Consider the following 24,851-nt stretch of genomic DNA (forward strand, 5'->3'; position numbering starts at 1 on the left):
AACAGACTTTAGTTAACACTAAATACAAATTATACAAATGCTTGCAACTTAAATTGACATATTGAATACCTTTGAATAGTTGTATAGAAGGGTATCTTTAATGAATTTTCTTATGTATTCCAAATTTGAGAACCTTTTAGTCAGTAGACCCTGCCTGACTCCAGAGGTCTACATTTGTGCATATAATATCATGATTTTAAATCAAAATTCAATTCTGATAAACAAAAGATGAGCAATCAGCAATGCATGGGAATTAAATTAGGGGTGTGCAATATTACTGGTATATTGGTATATTGCAATATTTCTCATGGTGATAATATATCCCGATAACGACATCGGATACCGGTATTTAATGATATATCTTAATACATAAAAACAACTTGCTAAAACATTTAAAATCTTTATGAAACCGAACTGAAATACATCTGAAATGTCTAATCCCTACCGTAGAAAATCACAGGATACAAAATAAGATCACTAAACCATAGAACCTGGGATGTATATATATTCCGGTGCTGGTGAAACATCCATTTACCTGTTAACAATTAGTGTGAATGATATTGAGGCCACTAATAATTTATTGGGATATAAAGAATAAAATTAATGTAATTATTTACATCTATATAAACTGTATTTGTAAATTATTGTGATAATAGCAAATATTTCCCCGGGAAATGGCGTCCGCTTTGGCTTTAAATTTGCAAGTATGGTGGAATATGAAATCGTTAAGAACACAAATAAAGCTAAAGCTGATATATGGAAACATTTTGGGATGGAAAAACGCAAAAATGATGGCAAATTCGAAACAAATATCGCAGTATGTTACATATGCGACAGTGTGGTGAAATATTCTGGAGGTACGTCAAACTTCATCTCACACATTCGCTTGCATCATCCATCTGTAACCAATACAGGCATGTCTTACTTAATTTAATCTTACTCTAGTCATTTGAACTTTGTTTTCTTGTTTTGCAATGAGAAAATACTCAGATTTTTTTTTATACTTGTTGTACATGTGTTTTTATATGACATTTATTCTACAATAAAATTAAATGAATTTAACTTTTCAATCACATTCAGTGTTACTTGCTTTGGTTTTCTGAAAACATCATAGTTGCGCAGTATATCGAAATATTTCAAATGAAATATCGCAATAATCTATCTTATCGTATCCTCGTCTCTAAATGGTCAAATTCCAATTGAGGAACGCAGGTTATTTTTGTATAACCTGGTTTGGTATGGTTACACACCCCCTTGAAAACCAGAGGCCGGAACTATTTCTCTTTCTCTCTCTAAATTTACATCGCAGCACTGTTTTCAGCCTTCTATAGAATAGAAGGTCAACATGTACAATAAGATACTTCGGTTTGATACACATATTGCAGTGTGCGAAATTAACCATGGACCGATAGACAATGTCTATAGAAAATCGAGTTGGTCTATAACAATCAAAATAGCTATAGACCGACTTGTCTATAAGAATTCTGAGTAAAAAACTGGTTCCCCACTGCTTATTTAACATATATGAGAAGTGGGACCAGTTTATATGTAGTACGCTGATGTTTCTGTTTACCCCTTAGCTGTAATAAAATGTTCCACAGTGTAATTACAAATCCTTGGAATCAGATTATTCCATTTTCAACAGGGGGGGAGGTGTCAATTTAATATTTACTTCAATGTACGCCATTTCTGTGCAAATTCATAATGTCCTTTTCGAACGGTTTTAAAAATATGTGGAAGGTGCACGCACTTAAATCAAACGGAAAGCGTTCAGTACAACAAGTTCCAGCAAGGCTAAAGTCGCAGAAAATCACGAGAAAACGAAACATAGTAGAACTGACTTAGATGAAGAATCAGACAGTGAAACTGAGCAGGAACAAAATGAAAAAGAATATGAAATTTAAACTGAAAAGATTGGCGTGCATGAAATTCAAAAAGAATATAATTTAACTATGAACAAATTGCCAAACCGAATTTGTGTCTATTATTTATTTTTTAATAACAATGAATATTGCATATTAAATTTTGGTCTATAGGAATTTGTTGTGGTCTATAGGAAATAAAATTACTATGGACCGAAAGTCTATAGGACTTTAAAGTTAGTTTCGCACACTGATATTGTTTTCTCGTTGTCAATATTAGTATCTACTTATTCACAAATCACTAATGTAAAACATCTTTCTCTGTATAATGGTCGAATGATAGATTAAAAGATATTATATTCGAATTCATCATGTTAATGATTTAACAAGTAAGCATTGCCCTGTTCATTTTGATATACATTTCTCACTGCATGGTGAAGGGGGTGGGGGTTGTTTCATTGCTTGATCTGCCTTTCAACAAAGCGAACAAAAATTCATACGTCACATTTTATCACATGACGTCAGTCACATTGACATGTGGATCGCAATTTGTCACTAGCTTATACATATTTTCTTGTGTTGGTTTACTATTAGTGACAACGTTGCATGCTATGGTAAGTTTTCATGTAGTAGAAGTTTTCACAGAGTTAAAAGCCGCAAATTATTGCATTTTCTGATTTTTGAAGATTTATTTTGGGTAGGCCTAAACAATGCAATTTCCTGTATTTTCTCAACCTGTCAGAGATGAGTGACTTCAAAGTCGATCTCTATCTCTTAAGGGCAGCGAAATACGCATTGCATGCACTATCTACACATATTTTCTATCATGACAAACTTCACCTTTGATGCAATATTTTAATAAATAGGCTAGGCTCCGTAGAACTAAGGTTAAAGATGGTGACCTTCACAGCTAGATACTTCATCGTTGTTGCTAAGTGAATCATTAAGCGGCTCAGTTGACTTGTTTTTTTCCGAGTTTATGTACATTTTGATAAGCGAAGGTTACTTAGTATCTTTGTCTCTTGCATTAAATTATAAGAAATGACTTTAATTCTGGGGCAAATTATACAAATATAACCTGGTTAGGGTCAGGTCACGCTTGTTTATAATCCACTTCGCGGATTATAAAGCGTAAACTGACCGAAACCAGGTTATACTCGTATAACTTGCCCCAGAATTAAAGTAATTCCTTAAATATTGTTTTCACTCGCAATACCCAACACTATGGGAGATCTAGTGCACATGCTGCAAATGTTAGATGTTTAACATGCAAATGTCACATCAAACAGCTGTCAAATATTTGCAACATCTAATCCTATTCCTAAATAGATCCATTTCGTCATCAAATTCAATATTTTGGAAATGTGATTGCGATACACTCAGATATTAATGTAAGGAAATTTCGCAATATCATTGTCAAAAGCATCACATGATCATGAAATACATCAATTGATCGAGGGTTTGTTTATTTTTTTTCCATGCCATGCGTATCAAAGCCATTGAACTGTCCTAAACTATATCAAAAATATGTGTAAATTGTACCGTAAATCATCGACAACCCCGACTCGTGCACAAAACGGAAGCGGCGGAATTTGAAGAACCAGATTGTGAGGATAGTTAGCAGCAGAAGACCTAGTAACATCAAAATGGTGGAGCTGTCGATTTTATGCGTCTGTATAACCTGCTGCTCTTCTTCCTTCTCGATTGCAGGCTCTAGGACCGCGGGATCTGCCGCCATGACAAACTGTTCCCTCAAAACCCCCAAAAGCAAGGATGTCAAACATATTAAACTCGTCTTGACAGCCATTTTGCGGATCTGCCCCTTTTTGTGGCCGTGTTAACTCGTTCGTTGAAATGGATGGCCGATACTTGTTAACTCATACTATGAGGTAAGGTATCATAGTCATGCATCGTTCATTTTGTACCCTTTATACAGGTGTCTGGTGTGACTGAAAGGGACCGCTTTGGGAAATATTAATAGGTTTATTGAAGACTCTTCAAGTATATTTGAATAAGAAAACCCTGTTGAATGAAATCGTCAAATTAGTAACAAAGCATAATGATATTGAAATATAGTGAAAGTTAACCAAAAGTAGTGTATAGTTTACTTGCTCTCTATATAACGATCACTGAAACCAGTAAGACAATTATTCTAAACTATAACTATTATAACATACACGTGGTTTACAATTAAATCTTACATTTTATCTGAAAAAATAATATTATAGAGATCGAAGGCTTTGCACAATGTAAATGTAAAACGAAAGTAACAAACTGAATTTTGATGATTTTGCTTATATGATTAATGCATACGTTTATGTGTAATATATCTTATATCCTGAGACAAAGTTTTATATGAATCTCTACAGGTCATGATATCATTTACATGTACATAAATTGGATGCATGTTTTACATGTTACATGTACACGTACACCACTTACACCGGTCTAAGTAGATGCAATCTCAAAGGAACTAATAGTGCCGCCCCAAAAATTTTTGAAAAAGGAAAGAGGATGAGGAAAAAATGACAAATTCATGACGGTCGGTGAAATATAACAAATTATTTGCAGCTGATCTTTGAAGCTTGCGTCAATATCTGTAACATTGTAGCAGCGAACACAACTACGATATCTGTGGTCACTGGAGCAGCGAAATGTTAATTTTTCTTTTTTTAAACGAGCGTACCATGTATTTGTTGATGATAATTTGGAACCTATTCTAACCCGGATCCTCACAAAAGAAATATCATCATGATGCTCGTGGAAATCTGAATTGGTCTAAACAATACAACGGTAGTAAATACATTTGCATCGCATATTCCCTGGAGGCTCAAAAGACCGACATTCTCAGGGGGTGCCATTCTGTGTCATTTGAAGCTAGGTACCTTGTGTTGTTCTTAGTATACAGAGGTCATAAGTCATTTACAGAAACAAGTGCCTGTGGGTCACGCCTATGTATGATTTTTAACTTGTTCATGAGCCTTTTAGAGATCAATGTAGATATTACATTGCTTTGTAAATTGTACCATTGGAGCTAGTGAGGACTTGATACTATAATAATTCATGGTAAATATATCTAAGATTCACATTTGAATGCTAAATTTGACTCGTACAGTTCTCGTTAACTACAAACATCAGACAAAGAAGTTATAACTGTACGTTGGTATATTAAGGACACAACATTTTTATTTTTTCAAAGATACTAGGGAAAAATTATCTCGTGCGCACGACATAATATCTCGTGCGCACGACATAATATCTCGTGCGCACGACTTATTATCTCGTGCGCACGACATAATATCTCGTGCGTACGACATAATATCTCGTGCGCACGACATAATATCTCGTGCGCACGACTTATTATCTCGTGCACACGACATAATATCTCGTGCGCACGACATAATATCTCGTGCGCACGACTTATTAACTGTTGATTCATGCAAAAATCGGGAAAGGGGGGGGGGGGGGCACTTTACTACTTCTTCAGCATCATATGTATGGCGTTTCCTAATTATAATAACTTTACAGGGGTTCATGTTTTCCAGGGGGATCCAAGGTCATTTTTTAGTTACTTTACTATGTACATTTGATAACATCGCAAACTCCAGGGGAGGGGGAGGGGGGGGGTCCGGACCCCCGACCCCCCCCCCCACCCCCCCCCCCACCCCTCTAGATCCGCACATGGCCGGAATCATTCAAATGGTCTTTTTTTTCTTTTTTTTATTTGGGAGGTTTTTTTAATGCATACAGTGTAGGACTTGTCTAATACACCATTTATAGGCGGATTCAGGAATTACTGAAGAGGGCATGCTTTGTACACGGACACAATAGATATGTCGAAGTTCAAATTTTATTAGAATACAAATTGGATGTTTGTGAATGCTAAGATATTAATGGTAGGTACATCGACAGGGATGTTAGGACAACGCACACCAATGGACGGGTGTTCCCCTTCTAATACAAAGAAAAATAAATATTTTTCATTCATAATTTCTGGCGTTTTGGGCAATAATTTCTTAATTAATCGCTTTTTTCTTTGTAAGATAACAACTAAGATAATCCCCTTCTTCGTAAATTTATGGAAAATACCAAGAAAATTATGTAAATAATGCTAATCTTATGAGTGTTCTGTAGAAGCAATGACGATAGGATGTACCAAGAAGTTTTTAAAAAAAAAACCGGTTTCGAAAGATGATGACAATTGGGAGCGATGTTTACATAGTGAAGTCTTAATATGATTGAATGGCGTACATGTAATAATGGAATATTATAATACATCTGTAAAATGTGAAAATAGCTTAAGTTTTCACGTTTTGCATATAGTTTACAATGTATTTTTTAGTTTATATATATAGACTTTGTAGCATCTCTTTCGAAAAAGCGAAAATGACTCCTGATTTTTTTTTTAACTACACACACACTTTGCTGATTTTCATCAATGAATTTCGTATTTCTCGCGAGGACTTCTTTCACAGTTGGATTAATAACCCGTTGATCTTTTTTAACATGTGGCATTTTTTTTATTCAAGAAAGGGGGCCTATCCCAAGAGACCTCCACCTTCTGGATCCAACAATGATCATTGCATATCTGGAAGTCGTCCGACTGAGGGGAGCTATTCCAATCTAATTGCTAGTACCTTTCCCTCTGTGATTGTCCATTTCATATTTTCGATTTCACCTACATAACCGTTAGACCAGTCAGTTTCGATCTAATTTGGTACATGCAATTTGTCCTCAGTAACTAAACATTAATACTTTCTTTATAACAGTATGCTAGTGCTCTTATGCATTTGCATGTTTACATACAGGTTTTCCCCATTCATTGTGTGTGTGTGTGTGTGAGAGAGAGAGAGAGAGAGAGAGAGAGAGAGAGAGAGAGAGAGAGAGAGAGAGAGAGAGAGAGAGAGAGAGTGAGTGTGTGTGTGTGTGTGTGTGTTAAAAACTGCGCTGAATATGGTGTATATGAACAAGGTAATTATCCTTGTGTTGTATACTTTCAATTTATAATACGGTCACAAGAGGAAATTACATCATCGTTATGTGGAAACTTTACAGCCACGTACAATTTAAGTAGAAACAGTGAGAAATGACCAGTGACCCAGGAGCAGGATTGGCCAATAATGGCTTATAAAAATTGATTACAAGTTATTGGTATTTATTGAAATCGTTTGAATTGGGTAAGCATTGTATATAACCTATAAAAACCCTCGTTGGAAACCCACGGGCAGTCTCGTACACGTGAGCCAACACATTGAACTTTTCTCATTTTAATGAATTATCCACCAATGAGAAATTGAAACTCGGTATGAAAACGAAGATCATGTTATGAAAAAAAGCAGTTGTTTAAGATAAATCCGTAAGAATTAACACGATTGGAGAAATTTCCTTCACAAAAGTGTGAAGAAGCCAATCGGATTAGGGCATAAATTAATCATAAGAACAAGAAAAATTTAATGAGTTAGCCCACGGTCAGTAAGCATGTGCGAGACTGCCCTAAGGATAGCGGCAAGATGAAACCTTGCATCGCCTTTTATCTTTTCTTCAATTTGAAGCCCTATGACAACTTATTAATTTCACTTCCTTTCATATTTCTTTTTTTTTTTATACTAGTATCTCTTGATATCGATAAAAATCTCATAAACATGTATGATATCAGTCTGCAATTATCCATAACGCACTATCTATCAATCACTTAAACAATTTTATTGATATATTGGCTGATTTAATTCTATATCAGTACAACAACCTCCACAGTTTTTCTTTTAGTTTTCCATACAGTTCCCGGCCAGATGAAGCACAGTCTGGCATTTGCCAGCCATTTTCTTCCATCAGAATGCGACAAATACTATCGAAATCCGGATCATTTGTATTTAAATTAGGGTGGTTAAAAGTACACTCATTTTTGAATGCATTTAAAAACCGATCATTAGACAGCCACAAATAATCCCTGGTGCCGTAATCTTCTGGTGACGTGTACATTATAACTGGACGTCCATGGAGTACGTGCTCGTTTCTTGACCTTCGAATCGGATGCAAATTCCAAAGAAGCTGGATGTCGTTCAATTCCTTCTGATAAAAACCACATAAGAATACGAGATAATAAGTCGTCACGAGATAATAAGTCGTGCGCACGAGATATTATGTCGTGCGCACGATATAATAAGTCGTGCGCACGAGATATTATGTCGTGCGCACGAGATATTATGTCGTGCGCACGAGATATTATGTCGTGCGCACGAGATAATTTTTGCCTAGTATCTTTGAAAAAATAAAAATGCTGTGTCCTTAATATACCACCGTATAACTGGAACTTTCTAGTCGGTGTTTAAAATTTAAAACCGGATACGTAAAAGCACGGACTTTCCTTAACCTCTGATAGAGTAATGTGGTTTGTTTCATAATCAATATGCAAGATCTTGAAATAGAACAAAATAAGACGAAATCAAATTAGAAGCTAGGATGAACACACCAGACACAAACAACAAAACTAACATATATACGTAGTCTTACTTCACATGAGGTGTAAAGGTGTCACTTAGGTAAACCGTTATATTTTTCGTACAATAATATATTCAAATAGAAGATTTTTTCTGATATTTACTGATGATAATGACGTCGCGCACGGTACTGGTGTTACTTTCATACGTGCATTAGAAAATGTTTCCGCTATGTTTACACAGTTGTATATTTTGTGGATTATTAAAGTCTTATACATCAATGGCAAGGAAAATATATAAATAATGATAATAGCTTATATAAAATATAATTTACACGCATTTCATTTGCAATAAATACACGCAGATGTCGTCATTTTTCGTTGTCCCGCGTTACATGAAATACGCATACACTTTATCCACAGATTAATAAAATGATTGATTTTGTCCCAAATAACGTAAGAATTGGTGTATGATTGTGACGTCCTTATCTAAAAACCATAAACCAATTACTTTAAACATTTAGTTCATAGAATTGATATAGCGACCTTAAAAATGGCAAATACAGTGCCTGTCAGTGGTGTCCCGTGTTTGTAGATAGACTGCAAATGCAAATCATCATGACCAGTAGCACGCCTAATACAGGGGGAAGTTGACTATCCTTGTTGCATTTATAATGACATGTATCGTAGAGCACAATGTATACCAGTATTATAAAATTCTGAGTATATCCATGAAGTAGATTGATTTTATCGGTGTCCAGTGAAATGTCCTTATTCTACAAATACCGAGCTTTTTAAACAATTCTACCATTTTATGTCTTATTTCTAAGCATTATCCCAACGCGAATATTTTAATGAATATAACTTACAGAAAGTACATAAAATTTACTATATAGAATATACAACATTTCATTTTATCCCGCGTCCATTTAGGAAAAGGAAAAGATACTTAATGTCCAAATAAATGTCCCATGTGATTTTGTCGCGCAATGACGCGACGTCAATGTACACAACCTACATGTACGTCTAGCTAAAACGTAAAATGTTGCTTTTATTATTTTTGAATGATCTAAATTAAAATGATTTTTAAAAATAGTATACAAGGTATTTAAGCTATAGCATGTGTATCTCATAGATATGTTTTGCTCTAGATCTGGTACATATACTTTAATTGACTTTATCAAATGACAATTGTACAGACTACATTTTGTTGCATGTACTACTGTATGTCATCGTCGCAAACCACGGGTTATTGTTTCATTCTATTTCACAAACGTTTGTGAAATAGAATGAAACAATAACCCGTGGTTTACGACGATGTACTGTATGTATGCATATAAAAATTCAGCATTGAACAGATACACTTACGGTGTGTAAAACGTTGCAATATTATACAAATCTTGATTTATATACGAAACTCTTTAATCATATTCGATAATCTTGTTATTCATATATGAGAAAATTTTAATTATATTCGATAATCTTAATATTTATATGCGAAAATTTTGATTTATATTCGATAATCTTGTTATTTATTTACATTTGGTAACCTTGTTATTTATATTCGATAATTATATAAATCTTGATTTATATTCCATAATATTTGATTCGTATTTGATAATGTTGATGTACACATGCTAGATGTACGCATGGATTTAGTCATTATTGATTGTAGGTGAAATGCATAATTTCAAAAATTGATAAAAGAATTAGCTTCATTGACCATGACCTGACCTCGGATGTCTTAAATTTAACTAGAGGAGCTACTCTGCTAAAATTAAACTTTAATAAATATACAGCACTACCAGCCGTGAGACATTTGGCCTGAATTGAATAGTTGACCTTGCCCTAATATGCTGAATAAACCCAGTAGCTATGTTGAAGCTTGGGTGGCTGCCCTGTAATCCCCCATAGGCTGCTTAGCTAGCTGGATTAACAAGTGATACAAATTTGAATATTTATTAATCGTAATCAGGAACAGGGTGCAAATTTACATATATGGCGGAAAGGGTCGCGTGCAATTTTTTGTGGGGAACTGGGGAGGCGGCCAGTTTGACTACCAACGTAGGGGCAACACAGGGGGCCCTATGTGGACATAGGTGCCTGGACCTGAACGGGTGGTCACGTTCTAAGGGGGAAGAGATCTCTGCGCATCTCACCTGTCTCCTGCGTGCTACCTGGTTTAAAGAGCAAGTACAGAGCAAACTGTGGACCCTCCTACAGTTTCCAACATGCACCAGCCTGTAGCATTCCCTAGGAGGTGGATGTGAGCACAGGCACCAGAACGGTGGATATATATAGCGTGTTAGATCTTATGTAACCCCCCCCCCCCCCCCCTTCCAATGAATGAAAGATATATACATAAGTCACATATTAAATGAATTGAATGTCAAAATCTTGTTAGAGTATCAGTGACGTGTTGAACAACCTCACTGTTGTATTTAGGACCCAGGTGATCTCTGGCGGGTGTGAGCGATTGCCCCTGGAATATTTCGCCCACATGCGTTGGTACTCCAGAAGAGTAGAGGAAGCCCCCCCCCCCCTCTCTCTCTCTCTCTCTCTCTCTCTCTCTCTCTCTCTCTCTCGTAGAGTAAAATAAAATAAATTCGCACATGAATATCAAGATTTCTCACATATAAATCAAAATTTCCGTCCGCATATAGATATCAAGATTATCGAATACAAATCAAGATTTCCGCATATGAATAACAATATCATTAGATCAAAAGTTCAACATCTGACAAAAAAATCTAAAGTCACACGGTTTTCACGAGACCACCCCCTCAAAACTAAATATGATATATATTGAAACTAACCGATTCGCAAGTAAAACATACGAGTATAAATAACACTCTGTATACCTTTTCTACTGTTTATTCAGAAATGAAAGTGAACATTAAAACGTTAAAATGTAATATTATTTGGAAGTTTTTAACTCTCACTTCAACTCACCGTGGTTATTATTATTATTCATTTATAAAGCGCAAAACTACATATACTTTCTATGCGCTGGTTGTTGTTTTTTCCCCACTAGAGCGTGATCGATGTAGATCGATGACAAAAACGTACGGGAGTTTTTAACCCCTCCCCCCTCCCCCCTTCCGTGTTTGGCATTAATAAAAAGTATTAAAGAGAGCAATGATTATTAAACATAGAAACTTGAGCAAGTCTATATATATCCTAGAAAAAACCAAAACTGATTTTTTTTTTACTGTGTTCAAATTTCTCAGAGGTCATATTCATAAGAATTGCAAGCCTTATTTCATGGGATGGTTACCTGTAAAATGCGAAACGAAATCGAAAGGAAACGAAATCTACCGAAGCAAAACGAAACCTACCGAAACGGGTACCCTTATTTCATACGACATGCCTGCTGTTGTAGGCACGGTGAAATAAATACAGTACGTATACTTTGGAGTATTTCTAAGAATTCATAATTTTTATGAATGTACACTATACACGTACAAAGATTTATTTTCAATTTTTAAACATTAAATCATGCATGTGCTTTAGTTATGATATTACAGCTTGGAGATAATGAATTTGTTTAAAATGTGACGTTGCTTTGCCACAATTTATGACGTTACAAGTGTAACGTAAAGTGACACCAGTACCGTGCGCTTAGTGAATGGAATATCACTATATGTATAAACATGTGCAATTGACGATAAAAAGCTGAATCCTATGGAGCGCCAAAATTAACATAAACTAAAATAATTGAAGATATCTTCAATTATTTGAAGATATCATCAATTCATTTGATGCGCGCAACAATTGAATTAAAGATCTCTTCAAATAATTAATGATATCTTCAATTCTGAATTATTGCGCGCATTAATTGAATTGATGATACCATTAATTCTTCAGCTGAATTGATGCGCGCTTTAATTGAATTAATGATCTCTTCAAATGAATTAATGATATCAACAATTGAATTGATGCGCGCTACAATTCAATTGAAGAGAGCAATAACTGATATAATGCGCGCATTAAATCAATTGATGAGAGCAATAATTGAATTGATGCGCGCATTAATTCATTTGATAAGAGCAATAATTGATTTGATGCGAGCATTAATTCAATTATTGCTCTCTTCAATGTTAAGGATATCTTTAATTCATTTGAAGAGAGCAGTAATTCTTTTCGAAAGAGCAACTATATAATTAAAGATATCTTCAATTCAACATATCCACAATTGAATTAATGATATCTTTAATTGAATTGTTGCTCTCTTTAAAAGAATTGATGCGCGCATTAATTCCTTATACAAAAGCATTGTAAATGATTTAAAGATATCTTCAATTGAATTAAAGAGATCATCAAATTATTTATACTGAGCTCTAGATTAATTATTGCGAGCAATATTTCTACTGAATTGATGCTCTCATCAAATGAATTGAAGAGAGCAATAATTGAATTAATGCGCGCATCAAATCTATTATTGCTCTCATTATTTGAATTAATGCGCGCATTAATTGAATTGATGAGAGCTATAATTGAATTGAAGCGCGCATTAATTCATTTGATGAGAGCAATATTTGATTTAATGCGCGCATTAATTAAATGAAAGAGAGCAATAATTGAATTGATGATATCTTCAAATAATTGAAGATGTCTTCAATTATTTGAGTTTATGTTAATTTGGCGCTCCATAGAATCCCATTTGTCATATATTGCGTTGTTAGTGTGTCCTTAACATCTATGTTCAAAAAAATATTTAAGTATAAAGCAGATGTGAAAGACTCTGGTGGCATCTTTTATTTGGTGTTCCTTCGGATATATCGAATTGGCATGGGAATGAAAATGATAATTGCTAATAGATAAAACGTCATCATAAATCTAAATATCGCCGGAGTAGAAGGCCACAAGAAGAGAATTTTCTTCTCTTGTAGAAGCTTCTAAATAAATTCTGTCTTGCAAGAATACAAATAGAGCGCAGTGAGACACGAAGCACACTGTTGGCCATCCATTGCATCTCAACCCATCTCCAGCCGTCACGACTTGTCATGATTTCAATTACACACTCAGCGCAACCCCTCAATACCATGTGGCGATGGGAGCGTGGTGAATTTAAGCAGGTGCGGATACAATAGAAGTTGACAGTCACAGACCTACACATAAGCTGCTCAGGGCATATGGTCGCTCCCTACTGGACCGAAGCAGCCCCTGAGTGTCTGAACAGCCCTTTCAATGGAGGAAAGGGCTAGAAAATGTGCCCTAAACATAGTCCGCTTCACATCACCCTGGCCAGTTTACCGATCCCTCCTAGTGGTCGAACAAAAACAAAAAGGAAAGTGAAAGTACTCAACCTTGCAACATGGAATGTTCGAATCCTGCTGGCAACAAGGCAAACAGACCAGAAAGGAAAACTACACTGGTCGTAAGATATTGTAGCTCGCTACAACGTGAGAAACGCTTTGCAGATAAAGGACATATAACAGAAATGAACGGCGGAAACACCGTCTTTCAGAGTGGACGAAACAGTGACGAATGGCTTGAGGCAGGCGTGGGGTTTGCCATCAAATCCCATCTGGCACGGAAGCTTGTCAACCTCCCCCAGGGCGTCATCGACCGTCTTATGACTTTCCAGCTGCAGATCGGAAATAAGAAGTGTGCAACACTGATTAGTGGCTAGATGCTTCAACCATGACAAACCTTGATGTCATCAAAGACAAATTCTATGAAGAACAGGGCATCCTTATATCAGCAGTCCCACAGTCTGAGAAACTATTTGTTCTCGGGGACTTCAGCTCCAGAATAGGGACAGACTACCAAACCTGGGAAGGAATCATTGGCAAGCACGGAATCGGCAAGTGCAACAGCAACGGCTTACTCCTAGTGATTTAATGATCCCCACTGGAATTACTCCTGCTGAAGATGTGCGCTGTGCATATGACCTTGTCATCACAAACAGTACATTCCGCCTATCTACTGTAACAAAACATCGTGGATACATCCTCGCTCTAAGCATTGGCATCTCAAGGATTATGTTATTACCAGGGAGAAAGATAGGCAGGATGTCAGAGTTACCAAGGTTATGTGTGGTGCTGAATGCTGGACTGACCACCGTTTCATTGTGTCAAAGCTAAAACTCCGCATATTGCCATTGAGAAGACCTCAAGGCCAAAAGACTGCCAAGCGACTAAACATCTCCAAGCTAAAGAGAAGCAAAGCTGCAGAAGACTTCTCCAACGTTTTCGAGAGTAAACTGAAGGATACAGTGCAAGATGATGGGACCAGCATAGTAGATCAGTGATCAACCTTTAGAGACGTCGTCTACTCAACTGCCTATGAACGCCTTAGACCAGCCACCCGTCGTAACCAAGACTGGTTCGACGAAAACGAGGAAGATATACAGGCACTGTTTGCAGAGTGCACCAGAACGATACCCTTAACAAGCCAAGAAGGACACTCTTGTCAAAGCAATACAAAAAGTCCAGAAGAAGCTGCGTGAGATGCAGGACACCTGGTTCAGCAACAAGGCAGATGAAACCCTGGGATATGCTGACACACGATTCCAAACGATTTTATGATGCACTGAAAGTGATGTACAGACCCCCAGTCCTCTGGATCATTGCCCCTCGTTAATGTAGATGGAACCTAGCTGTTGATATCAGATACTAGTGCGATGGGTTGAACACTTCAACAGCGTCCTCAACCGCCCAGCAATAGTCAACAACGAAGACATAGACCATCTGCAGTGGAAACCAACCAAGAACTGGAGAAAATCCCCACTGAAGAACTCAAAGGTTGTGAAGCACACTTCTGTGACAAGCACCAGGATCAGACGCAACCCCTGCGGAAATATAGAAAGCAGGATGTTCCACTATGATACAGAAACTAAATAAGCTTTTCCAAGGCATATGACACTAGTCAGAGCCATCTCCCTCCTGTCCATTGCTGGAAAGATTCTGGCTCTTGTACTGCTCAACCATTTCCTTCAACACCTTGAACAAGGACACCTCCCAGAAAGCCAGTGCGGCTTCCGCGCTGAACGTGGGACAGCTGAAATGATTTTTGCTGTACGCAAACCCAAGGGAAGATGCCAGTAGCAGTACTGCGACCTCTACATGACCTTTTTTCGATCTGACAAAGGCTTTCGACACGGTCAGCGGCGATGGTTTGTGGAAACTCACGGAGAAATGTGGCTGCCCCAGAAAGTCTGTCACGCTTTCCCGTCAGTTTCAGATGATGGTGAAGGTACTGGATGACGGAGATGAGTCAGAAGCCTTACCAGTGACAAACGGCGTAAAACAAGGCTGTGTGCTTTCTCCACACCTCTTCATCATGATGTTCTCAGCAATGCTGAATGATGCCTTTCAAGACTGAGAGGATGGAATTCCAATTCGGCACCAAACGGACGGCAGGATCTTCAATCTCCGACGCCTGCAGGCTGTCACGAAGGTGAAACTGTCATCAGGGACCTTTTATTTGCTGATGACTGTTCCCTCAATGCCAGCATAGAGCGGATGAGGCAGAATGAAATGGGCAGCTTTTTGCGTGCCTATGACAACATTGGTCTTACCATCAGCACCAAAAAGGCTGAAATGATGTACCAGCCTGCCTCAGGCAAGCCATGCCAGGACCCTCACACCACAGTCAAAGGGCAAAACTTGCAGGCAGTAGACAACTTCACCTATATGGGCAGCACCCTTACACGAGCAGCGAATATCGATGTCGAGATCAACAACAGGATTACCAAAGCCAGTTCTGCCTTTGGGAGATTACGCGAGAACGTATGGTAGTGAAGAGGACTCAGCCTCACCACCAAGCTGAAAGTACACCATGCAGTGGTAATCAGCACCCTCCTATATGTAAGCGAGACATGGATGGTCTTTAGCAGACACGCTAGGCAACTCAAGCACTTCCATCTCAGCTGTCTTGAAGATTCCGTCGCATCAATTGCCAGGATAAAATCCCCGACAGAGGTATTTGGCCGTGTCAGAATGCCCAGTGTCATCGCCCTATTACAGAAAGTACAAGCTGACGAAACTTATACGGTGACTTGTGCCAGGGCAAGCGAACAGTTGGGGGACAAAGACAAAGACAGTCTCCAAGCATCTCTCAAAGACTTCAACATTGATGTCAACACATGGAAGACACTTGTACTGGACCGTTCATGCTGGCGAACGAAGCTTACTGTTGGAGCTCATTTATCTGAGACTCGACGCACCACAGCTAAAGGCCCGGAAAAAACGTGCAACACGCAAGGCCCGAGCTTCTTCCACTCTCACTGCAGTACCCACCCACATGTATCCTACATGTGGCAGAACCCTCTGGGCTCGGATAGGACTCATCAGTCTCCTTCGGACCCACAGCCTACGCTAATCGACCCCAAGTTGAAGTCACGGTCTTCTTCGACAACGAAGGATAATTGTGATTTTGAAATGCAAGAATATTTTTAAAATTTACATTACAAAAAGCTTACAGATCTCTACTCACTAAACTGAAACTAAGTGCACATCCCCTCAATATTGAGGTTGGGGGATATTGTAAACCTCTAATTCCACGATCTTATTGATTTTGCAAATTCTGCTTGAATGAAGTTGAGGATGAAAAACACTTTTTATTATTTTGTAAAAAAAAAAATGAACAATTAAGGAATAAATGCTCAAAACATTTGGGTGATTTTAATCCTCAAAATTATACATATATTCAAACTAACAACTCAACTCTATGACAAACGGGATGATTTCAGCTTCTCCACCATCAACTTCCCATATTTATGTAGCAATATTCCATTACCACCTGCATAATTATGGTGTTTACATCTCTCAACTGATTCGATATGCAAATACAAGGGCTTGTTCTATGTTTGGTCAGTTTTTAAATCGAGGCAGGTTACTGACAAACAAGTTGATGGTGTAGGGGCTCCAACAGTCTTGTTTAAAGTAATCATTTCGCAAATTCTATGGTCGTTATAACGGTCTAGTTTGCCAATACAACTTATCATTGGGTCAAATGCTGTATGACTTGTTTCTTTCCGATTGTTAGGCTGTTCTTGGCACAATGATTTTGACTACGAATAACGCCGTTTACCTGATCAGGACATCGGGCTCACGGCGGGTGTGACCGGTCGACAGGGGATGCTTACTCCTCCTCGGCACCTGCTCCCACCTCTGGTATATCCAGGAGTCCGTGATTGCCCGACTCTCTATTTTGTATTGTTTATAGGAGTTATGAGATTGACAACTATGGAGCGCCAAATTAACATAAACTCAAATAATTGAAGATATCTTCAATTATTTGAAGATATCATCAATTCAATTATTGCTCTCTTTCATTTAATTAATGCGCGCATTAAATCAATTATTGCTCTCATCAAATGAATTAATGTACGCTTCAATTCAATTATTACTCTCATCAATTCAATTGATGCGCGCATTAATTCAAATAATGAGAGCAATAATAGATTTGATGCGCGCATTAATTCAATTATTGCTCTCTTCAATTCAATTGATGCGCACATTAATTCAAATAATGAGAGCATTAATAGATTTGATGCGCGCATTAATTCAATTATTGCTCTCTTCAATTCATTTGATGAGAGCATCAATTTAGTAGAAATATTGCTCGCAATGATTAATTTAGAGCTCGGTATAAATAATTTGATGATCTCTTTAATTCAATTGAAGATATCTTTAAATCATTTACAATGCTTTTGTATAAGGAATTAATGCGTGCATCAATTCTTTTAAAAAGAGCAACAATTCAATTAAAGATATCATTAATTCAATTGTGGATATGTTGAATTGAATATATCTTTAATTATATAGTTGCTCTTTCGAAAAGAATTACTGCTCTCTTCAAATGAATTAAAGATATCCTTAACATTGAAGAGAGCAATAATTGAATTAATGCTCGCATTAAATCAATTATTGCTCTCATCAAATGAATTAATGCGCGCATCAATTCAATTATTGCTCTCATCAATTGATTTAATGCGCGCATTATATCAGTTATTGCTCTCTTCAATTGAATTGTAGCGCGCATCAATTCAATTGTTGATATCATTAATTCATTTGAAGAGATCATTAATTCAATTAAAGCGCGCATCAATTCAGCTGAAGAATTAATTATATTGTCAATTCAATTAATGCGCGCAATAATTCAGAATTGAAGATATCATTAATTATTTGAAGAGATCTTTAATTCAATTGTTGCGCGCATCAAATGAATTGATGATATCTTCAAATAATTGAAGATATCTTCAATTATTTTAGTTTATGTTAATTTGGCGCTCCATAGACCACTGTTCGTTATCTTTGCCTTTCACTCACAAAGCATTGAACATGGTCAATATTTGAATGAGTGTTTTAATCTAAGGTACAATGAATTGTGAAATCAGGACAGTTGTGTTTAATCTGAAATATTGATTGATTGTATCTTGCTTAACACCCCTCAGAAAAAATTTCACTCCTATGGGGACGTCACCAAGACCGGTGAAGGGCTTCAAATTTAGGCCTATGCTCGGTGCTTACGGCCATTAAGCAGCGAGGGTTCTTTAGCGTGCCACATCTACTGTGACACGGAACATCTGTTTTTAAGGTTATCTCCGAGGACCCGTGTCATTCACACTTGATGCCGAGCGTTTGGCGATGGAACTTTCACCATATGTTTTAACGATTTACAGGTGTAGGTCTGTGGCGGCCAGGATTTGAACCCCGACCTCCCGCATGCGGGGTCAACGCTCTACCTCTAGACCACCGCGGTGGTTGTTTGATCTGAGATTGTGTATTATGTTACATATACTAGAGTATGATGTTAATTTATGATGTACGCCTCATGTTTGGTAATCGTCAATAAAGCATTTGAATTAGTGATATATTTAAATCAACATACCACTTATCTTATCGAGTTCACGGCGGGGGATGCTCATTTTTAGGCACCTGATCCCACCTCTGGTATATCCAGGGGTCCGTGTTTGCCCAAATCTCTATATTGTATTCCTTTATTTGAGTTAAGAGATTGGCGTCATCTTCATCTTAATTTCTTTTACTGTTTAATTCTGTTAAATCTTCAGAAATTTGTGTAAGTTCCGTATTTATATTCATTCTTGCCAGTATAGTCTGTCATTTTGTTCACTATTTGTGCTTAGCATCAAACCTTCCCACTGGATTTTATGACAAACTAAATCTTGACAATATTTCATAGAGTAATGTACATTGAATGATATGATTACGTAAATCATTGGTTTAAAAATTGTGATGACTTTTGATGTATCGGTGGTTTACACATGCAGAGTATAGATAACGTGTGGGATATATATGCACAGGCAGACAGGCTTTCTTTCATTGTGGATAGATTCATGCAAGATGATAAGGACCTATCTTTGCCTTGTTGGAATTATAGCTGTGTCAGCTCATCCAGAATATAGGAACCTAATTCCTAATGGATACGCAGTGCACAACCCCTGTGGTTCATTCTTCTGGGAGCCTGTGGGCCATTATGACCCTAGTCATCACACGATAGACAAAAACCCATTTGGCAGGGTAAATATGATTTATGTAATTACAGATGAATACTGTAGGTTCATTATTTTACGCGAGTACTTAATATGGCGAAATGGATCATATACATGTACGTCAAATCGCGTGAACATGAACTCGCGTGTAGTATGTTAATCAAGAGCTCTTACATGTATTTATGTTAATCAAGAGCTCTTACATGTATTTATGTTAATCAAGAGCTCTTACATGTATTTATGTTAATCAAGAGCTCTTACGTGTATTTATGTTAATCAAGAGCTCTTACATGTATTTATGTTAATCAAGAGCTCTTACATGTATTTATGTTAATCAAGAGCTCTTACATGTATTTTAACAACAGAAAAATTAAAGCGAGTATTTTCATTTCGCGAGTTATGCCTTTTGCGAAATTACGCGATAATAATTTCCTCGCGTAAATCTAGGAATCTACAATAACCATAATGAGATACGTATCAATAAAAATCTTTTAAATGTACCTCTGTTGATTTATAGGTGTTGTTCACCCTCTGTAAGTTAGTGTTGACCTCTAAAAGTGATCCTACAAAAACTACTTGTGTCTTTTCATAATGTTCAACATTTCGTTTTTCCCAACTTCGCACTACAATTCTGATGAAGTTCTCGATGTACAAGAAAGTAAAACGACTGTGGCTGAATTTTACGTAAATCTAATGTACTGCTCATCAGAATGATTCACAAATACTTATGTTCTGTGTCTGAACACATCATAGTGATGAACACAACATGGTGATGAACACATCATAGTGATAAACAGAGCGCTATATACTTAATTTTTATACTGTTACTCCGTTGCAGGCCTTTTCCGCAGGTGGGCATACGTGGACTACTGCTCTTTGTCAAGCCGATTCGGATGGCGATGGTAGAAGCAATGGTGAAGAGCTAGGCGATCCTAATTGTACGTGGACTGTGGGTGGAACACCTGACGGCAAATCTACCGGTCAACCAGGTAACCACCAGTCTGTACGCAAATCTACAGGTCAATCAGGTAACCACCAGTCTGTAGGCAAATCTACAGGTCAACCAGGTAACCACCAGTCTGTAGGCAAATCTACAGGTCAACCAGGTAACCACCAGTCTGTAGGCAAATCTACAGGTCAACCAGGTAACCACCAGTCTATCGGCAAATCTACAGGTCAACCAGGTAACCACCAGTCTGTACGCAAATCTACAGGTCAATCAGGTAACCACCAGTCTGTAGGCAAATCTACAGGTCAACCAGGTAACCACCAGTCTGTAGGCAAATCTACAGGTCAACCAGGTAACCACCAGTCTGTAGGCAAATCTACCGGTCAACCAGGTAACCACCAGTCTATAGGCAAATCTACAGGTCAACCAAATAACCACCAGTCTGTAGGCAAATCTACATGTAACCACTAGTCTGTAGGCAAATCTACAGGTCAACCAGGTAACCACCAGTCTGTAGGTAAATCTACAGGTCAACCAGGTAACCACCAGTCTTTAGGCAAATCTACAGGTCAACCAAATAACCACCAGTCTGTAGGCAAATCTACAGGTAACCACTAGTCTGTAGGCAAATCTACAGGTAACCACTAGTCTGTAGGCAAATCTACAGGTAACCACTAGTCTGTAGGCAAATCTACAGGTAACCACCAGTCTGTAGGCAAATCTACAGGTAACCACTAGTCTGTAGGCAAATCTACAGGTCAACCAGGTAACCACCAGTCTGTAGGTAAATCTACAGGTAACCACCAGTCTGTAGGCGAATCTACAGGTCAACCAAGTAACCAACAGTCTGTAGGCAAATCTACAGGTCAACCAGGTAACCACCAGTCTGTGGCAAATCTACAGGTAACCACCAGTCTGTAGGCAAATCTACAGGTCAACCAGGTAACCACCAGTCTGTGGCAAATCTACAGGTAACCACCAGTCTGTAGGCAAATCTACAGGTCAACCAGGTAACCACCAGTCTGTAGGCAAATTTACAGGTCAATCAGGTAACCACCAGTCTGTAGGCAAATCTACAGGTCAATCAGGTAACCACCAGTCTGTGGCAAATCTACAGGTCAACCAGGTAACCACCAGTCTGTGGCAAATCTACAGGTAACCACCAGTCTGTAGGCAAATCTACAGGTCAACCAGGTAACCACCAGTCTGTAGGCAAATTTACAGGTCAATCAGGTAACCACCAGTCTGTAGGCAAATCTACAGGTAACCACCAGTCTGTAGGCAAATCTACAGGTCAACCAAGTAACCAACAGTCTGTAGGCAAATCTACAGGTCAACCAGGTAACCACCAGTCTGTAGGCAAATCTACAGGTCAACCAAATAACCACCAGTCTGCAGGCAAATCTACATGTAACCACTAGTCTGTAGGCAAATCTACAGGTCAACCATGTAACTACCAGTCTGTAGGTAAATCTACAGGTCAACCAGGTAACCACCAGTCTTTAGGCAAATCTACAGGTCAACCAAATAACCACCAGTCTGTAGGCAAATCTACAGGTAACCACTAGTCTGTAGGCAAATCTACAGGTAACCACTAGTCTGTAGGCAAATCTACAGGTAACCACTAGTCTGTAGGCAAATCTACAGGTAACCACCAGTCTGTAGGCAAATCTACAGGTAACCACTAGTCTGTAGGCAAATCTACAGGTCAACCAGGTAACCACCAGTCTGTAGGTAAATCTACAGGTAACCACCAGTCTGTAGGCGAATCTACAGGTCAACCAAGTAACCAACAGTCTGTAGGCAAATCTACAGGTCAACCAGGTAACCACCAGTCTGTGGCAAATCTACAGGTAACCACCAGTCTGTAGGCAAATCTACAGGTCAACCAGGTAACCACCAGTCTGTGGCAAATCTACAGGTAACCACCAGTCTGTAGGCAAATCTACAGGTCAACCAGGTAACCACCAGTCTGTAGGCAAATTTACAGGTCAATCAGGTAACCACCAGTCTGTAGGCAAATCTACAGGTCAATCAGGTAACCACCAGTCTGTGGCAAATCTACAGGTCAACCAGGTAACCACCAGTCTGTGGCAAATCTACAGGTAACCACCAGTCTGTAGGCAAATCTACAGGTCAACCAGGTAACCACCAGTCTGTAGGCAAATTTACAGGTCAATCAGGTAACCACCAGTCTGTAGGCAAATCTACAGGTAACCACCAGTCTGTAGGCAAATCTACAGGTCAACCAAGTAACCAACAGTCTGTAGGCAAATCTACAGGTCAACCAGGTAACCACCAGTCTGTAGGCAAATCTACAGGTCAACCAAATAACCACCAGTCTGCAGGCAAATCTACATGTAACCACTAGTCTGTAGGCAAATCTACAGGTCAACCATGTAACTACCAGTCTGTAGGTAAATCTACAGGTAACCACCAGTCTGTAGGCGAATCTACAGGTCAACCAAGTAACCAACAGTCTGTAGGCAAATCTACAGGTCAACCAGGTAACCACCAGTCTGTGGCAAATCTACAGGTAACCACCAGTCTGTAGGCAAATCTACAGGTCAACCAAGTAACCACCAGTCTGTAGGCAAATTTACAGGTCAATCAGGTAACCACCAGTCTGTAGGCAAATCTACAGGTCAATCAGGTAACCACCAGTCTGTGGCAAATCTACAGGTCAACCAGGTAACCACCAGTCTGTAGGTCCTACAAACTTTAAAACTGTTGACATTTGACATGGAATTAATTTATCCTACTTAAAATCTCCCAATCACCATTATTTATTGTCACAGTTTCTAAGTCCCCAAATAAGGCACTCAATCTACTAATAGCTAAACTCTTTATATCAACAGAAAAGTTGATTTTTAATGACTGCATTGTTGAATTCAGTAATTAGAACAAATCATTGTGGAATCCAGTTATTAAGAGATCAAATCATTGTGGAATTCAGTAATTTGGAAAACGAATCATTGTGGAATTCAGTAATTAGAACAAATCTTTGTGGAATTCAGTAATTAGAACAAATCATTGTGGAATTCAGTAATTAGGAAAACGAATCATTGTGGAATTCAGTAATTAAGAGAACAAATAATGGTCCTTTTATTTCAGGTATCTGTGAGCCCGTTGGTTCTGGTGCCTGTGCCTCAATCAGTTTCTATTGTGGTTGTCATGGACATAATTGTGTTGGTTAAATACACTAATAAAGTGGTTTGTAGACCATGTCAAAAGTTTAGTATCTTTAGTAATATGTGTGGAATAGATATCATGTTAGTGCACATGAGAAATTACCAGCAGATTTTAAGTACAAGCATGCATCGTCATATCAGAAACCTCGATCTGTTTGGTCGTTCGACCTCTGTAAAAGTGTCCTAGCAGATAACAGATACAGAACGATATATGCTGAAAAGAATAAAAGCAAGAAAACGTAGATGGAAATACGAGGCGGATTAATAAATCTAAATCTGCGGCATACAATAAAATTACAGGAAACACGATGTAGGATATAGTATGTATGTGTGTTTATTCAGAAAAACAATTATGTTATTTCTGTTTGCAACATGTGATTAACAAAATACAAAGATGTGACAACTGTGACAACAGCAGATGATGGTGGATGGACAGTTTTTAAATCAACCAAAAACTTAACAAATACACGAAGATACTCAACTATTTCTAAGAAATCAATTACCATTTCCCTTAAACGCATTTGTAAAAAAAAAAAATCCCTACATTTCGTAATTCTTTCACATTATTGGTACTTAGTAATTGTATAAGTTTGAAAGTTGAGGGTCTGAACCAGTAATATTTTAAGATAAATTCGTTTCTCAAATCTGAATATAAAAGGCACCTCAATACAAAATGGTATTCATCCTCTAATTCATTACAGTGCGTGCACACTCGTTCAGATTTTGATATATTCCAGTGCCTGCTTTTTACAATTTTCAAAGAGTGTGCAGATAGTCTTAGCCTGCTGATATTTTCTCTTTGTTCTATAGAGAGGTTCTTTCTAGATAAAACTGAAGTGTAAAATTGTCAGTCAGAATTTATAGATGTAGCATTTAGAAGATCCACTTATAATGTCCCTTATTTCTTGTAAAAAAAATATATCTTAACCTAGTGTTAAATTCTTTCAAA

General features: G+C 37.8%; 2 protein-coding genes across 14 annotated transcripts in view; one reads left to right on the top strand and one right to left on the bottom strand.

Moving 5' to 3' along the window:
- LOC125657776 (sodium/hydrogen exchanger 6-like) overlaps positions 1-3,722 on the bottom strand; it is a 47,226-nt gene extending 43,504 nt beyond the window's left edge. For 8 of the 13 annotated variants that reach the window (XR_008798685.1, XR_008798683.1, XR_008798684.1 and 5 more), the window contains exon 1: positions 3,405-3,687. Coding sequence is in view for 10 of the 13 variants with exons in the window: in XM_056149808.1 (XP_056005783.1) it covers positions 3,405-3,669 (265 nt within the window). In the remaining 3 variants the exon portion in view is untranslated. Of the gene's footprint in view, positions 1-3,404 lie in introns of all 13 variants that reach the window. The other 5 variants (XM_056149812.1, XM_056149810.1, XM_056149807.1 and 2 more) reach the window with 2 other exon arrangements.
- LOC125657774 (temptin-like) lies at positions 3,697-23,947 on the top strand. Its single transcript, XM_056149814.1, has 4 exons — positions 3,697-3,751; positions 19,574-19,790; positions 20,601-20,751; positions 23,826-23,947. Exons 1-4 carry the CDS (start codon positions 3,717-3,719, stop codon positions 23,906-23,908), a joined length of 486 nt encoding a protein of 161 aa, XP_056005789.1. The 5' UTR covers positions 3,697-3,716; the 3' UTR covers positions 23,909-23,947.
- The last annotated feature ends 904 nt before the right edge of the window (positions 23,948-24,851 follow it).

The sequence above is a fragment of the Ostrea edulis genome, chromosome 9, assembly GCF_947568905.1.
Source record: "Ostrea edulis chromosome 9, xbOstEdul1.1, whole genome shotgun sequence".
NCBI classification, from domain to species: domain Eukaryota; kingdom Metazoa; phylum Mollusca; class Bivalvia; order Ostreida; family Ostreidae; genus Ostrea; species Ostrea edulis.

Coding starts and splice junctions, on each gene's coding strand:
- LOC125657774 (XM_056149814.1), top strand. CDS start 3,717: ATGGATGGCCGATACTTGTTAACTCATACTATGAG. Junction 3,752..19,573: donor TTGTTAACTCATACTATGAG/GTAAGGTATCAT, acceptor ATATATGCACAG/GCAGACAGGCTTTCTTTCAT. Junction 19,791..20,600: donor ACAAAAACCCATTTGGCAGG/GTAAATATGATT, acceptor ACTCCGTTGCAG/GCCTTTTCCGCAGGTGGGCA.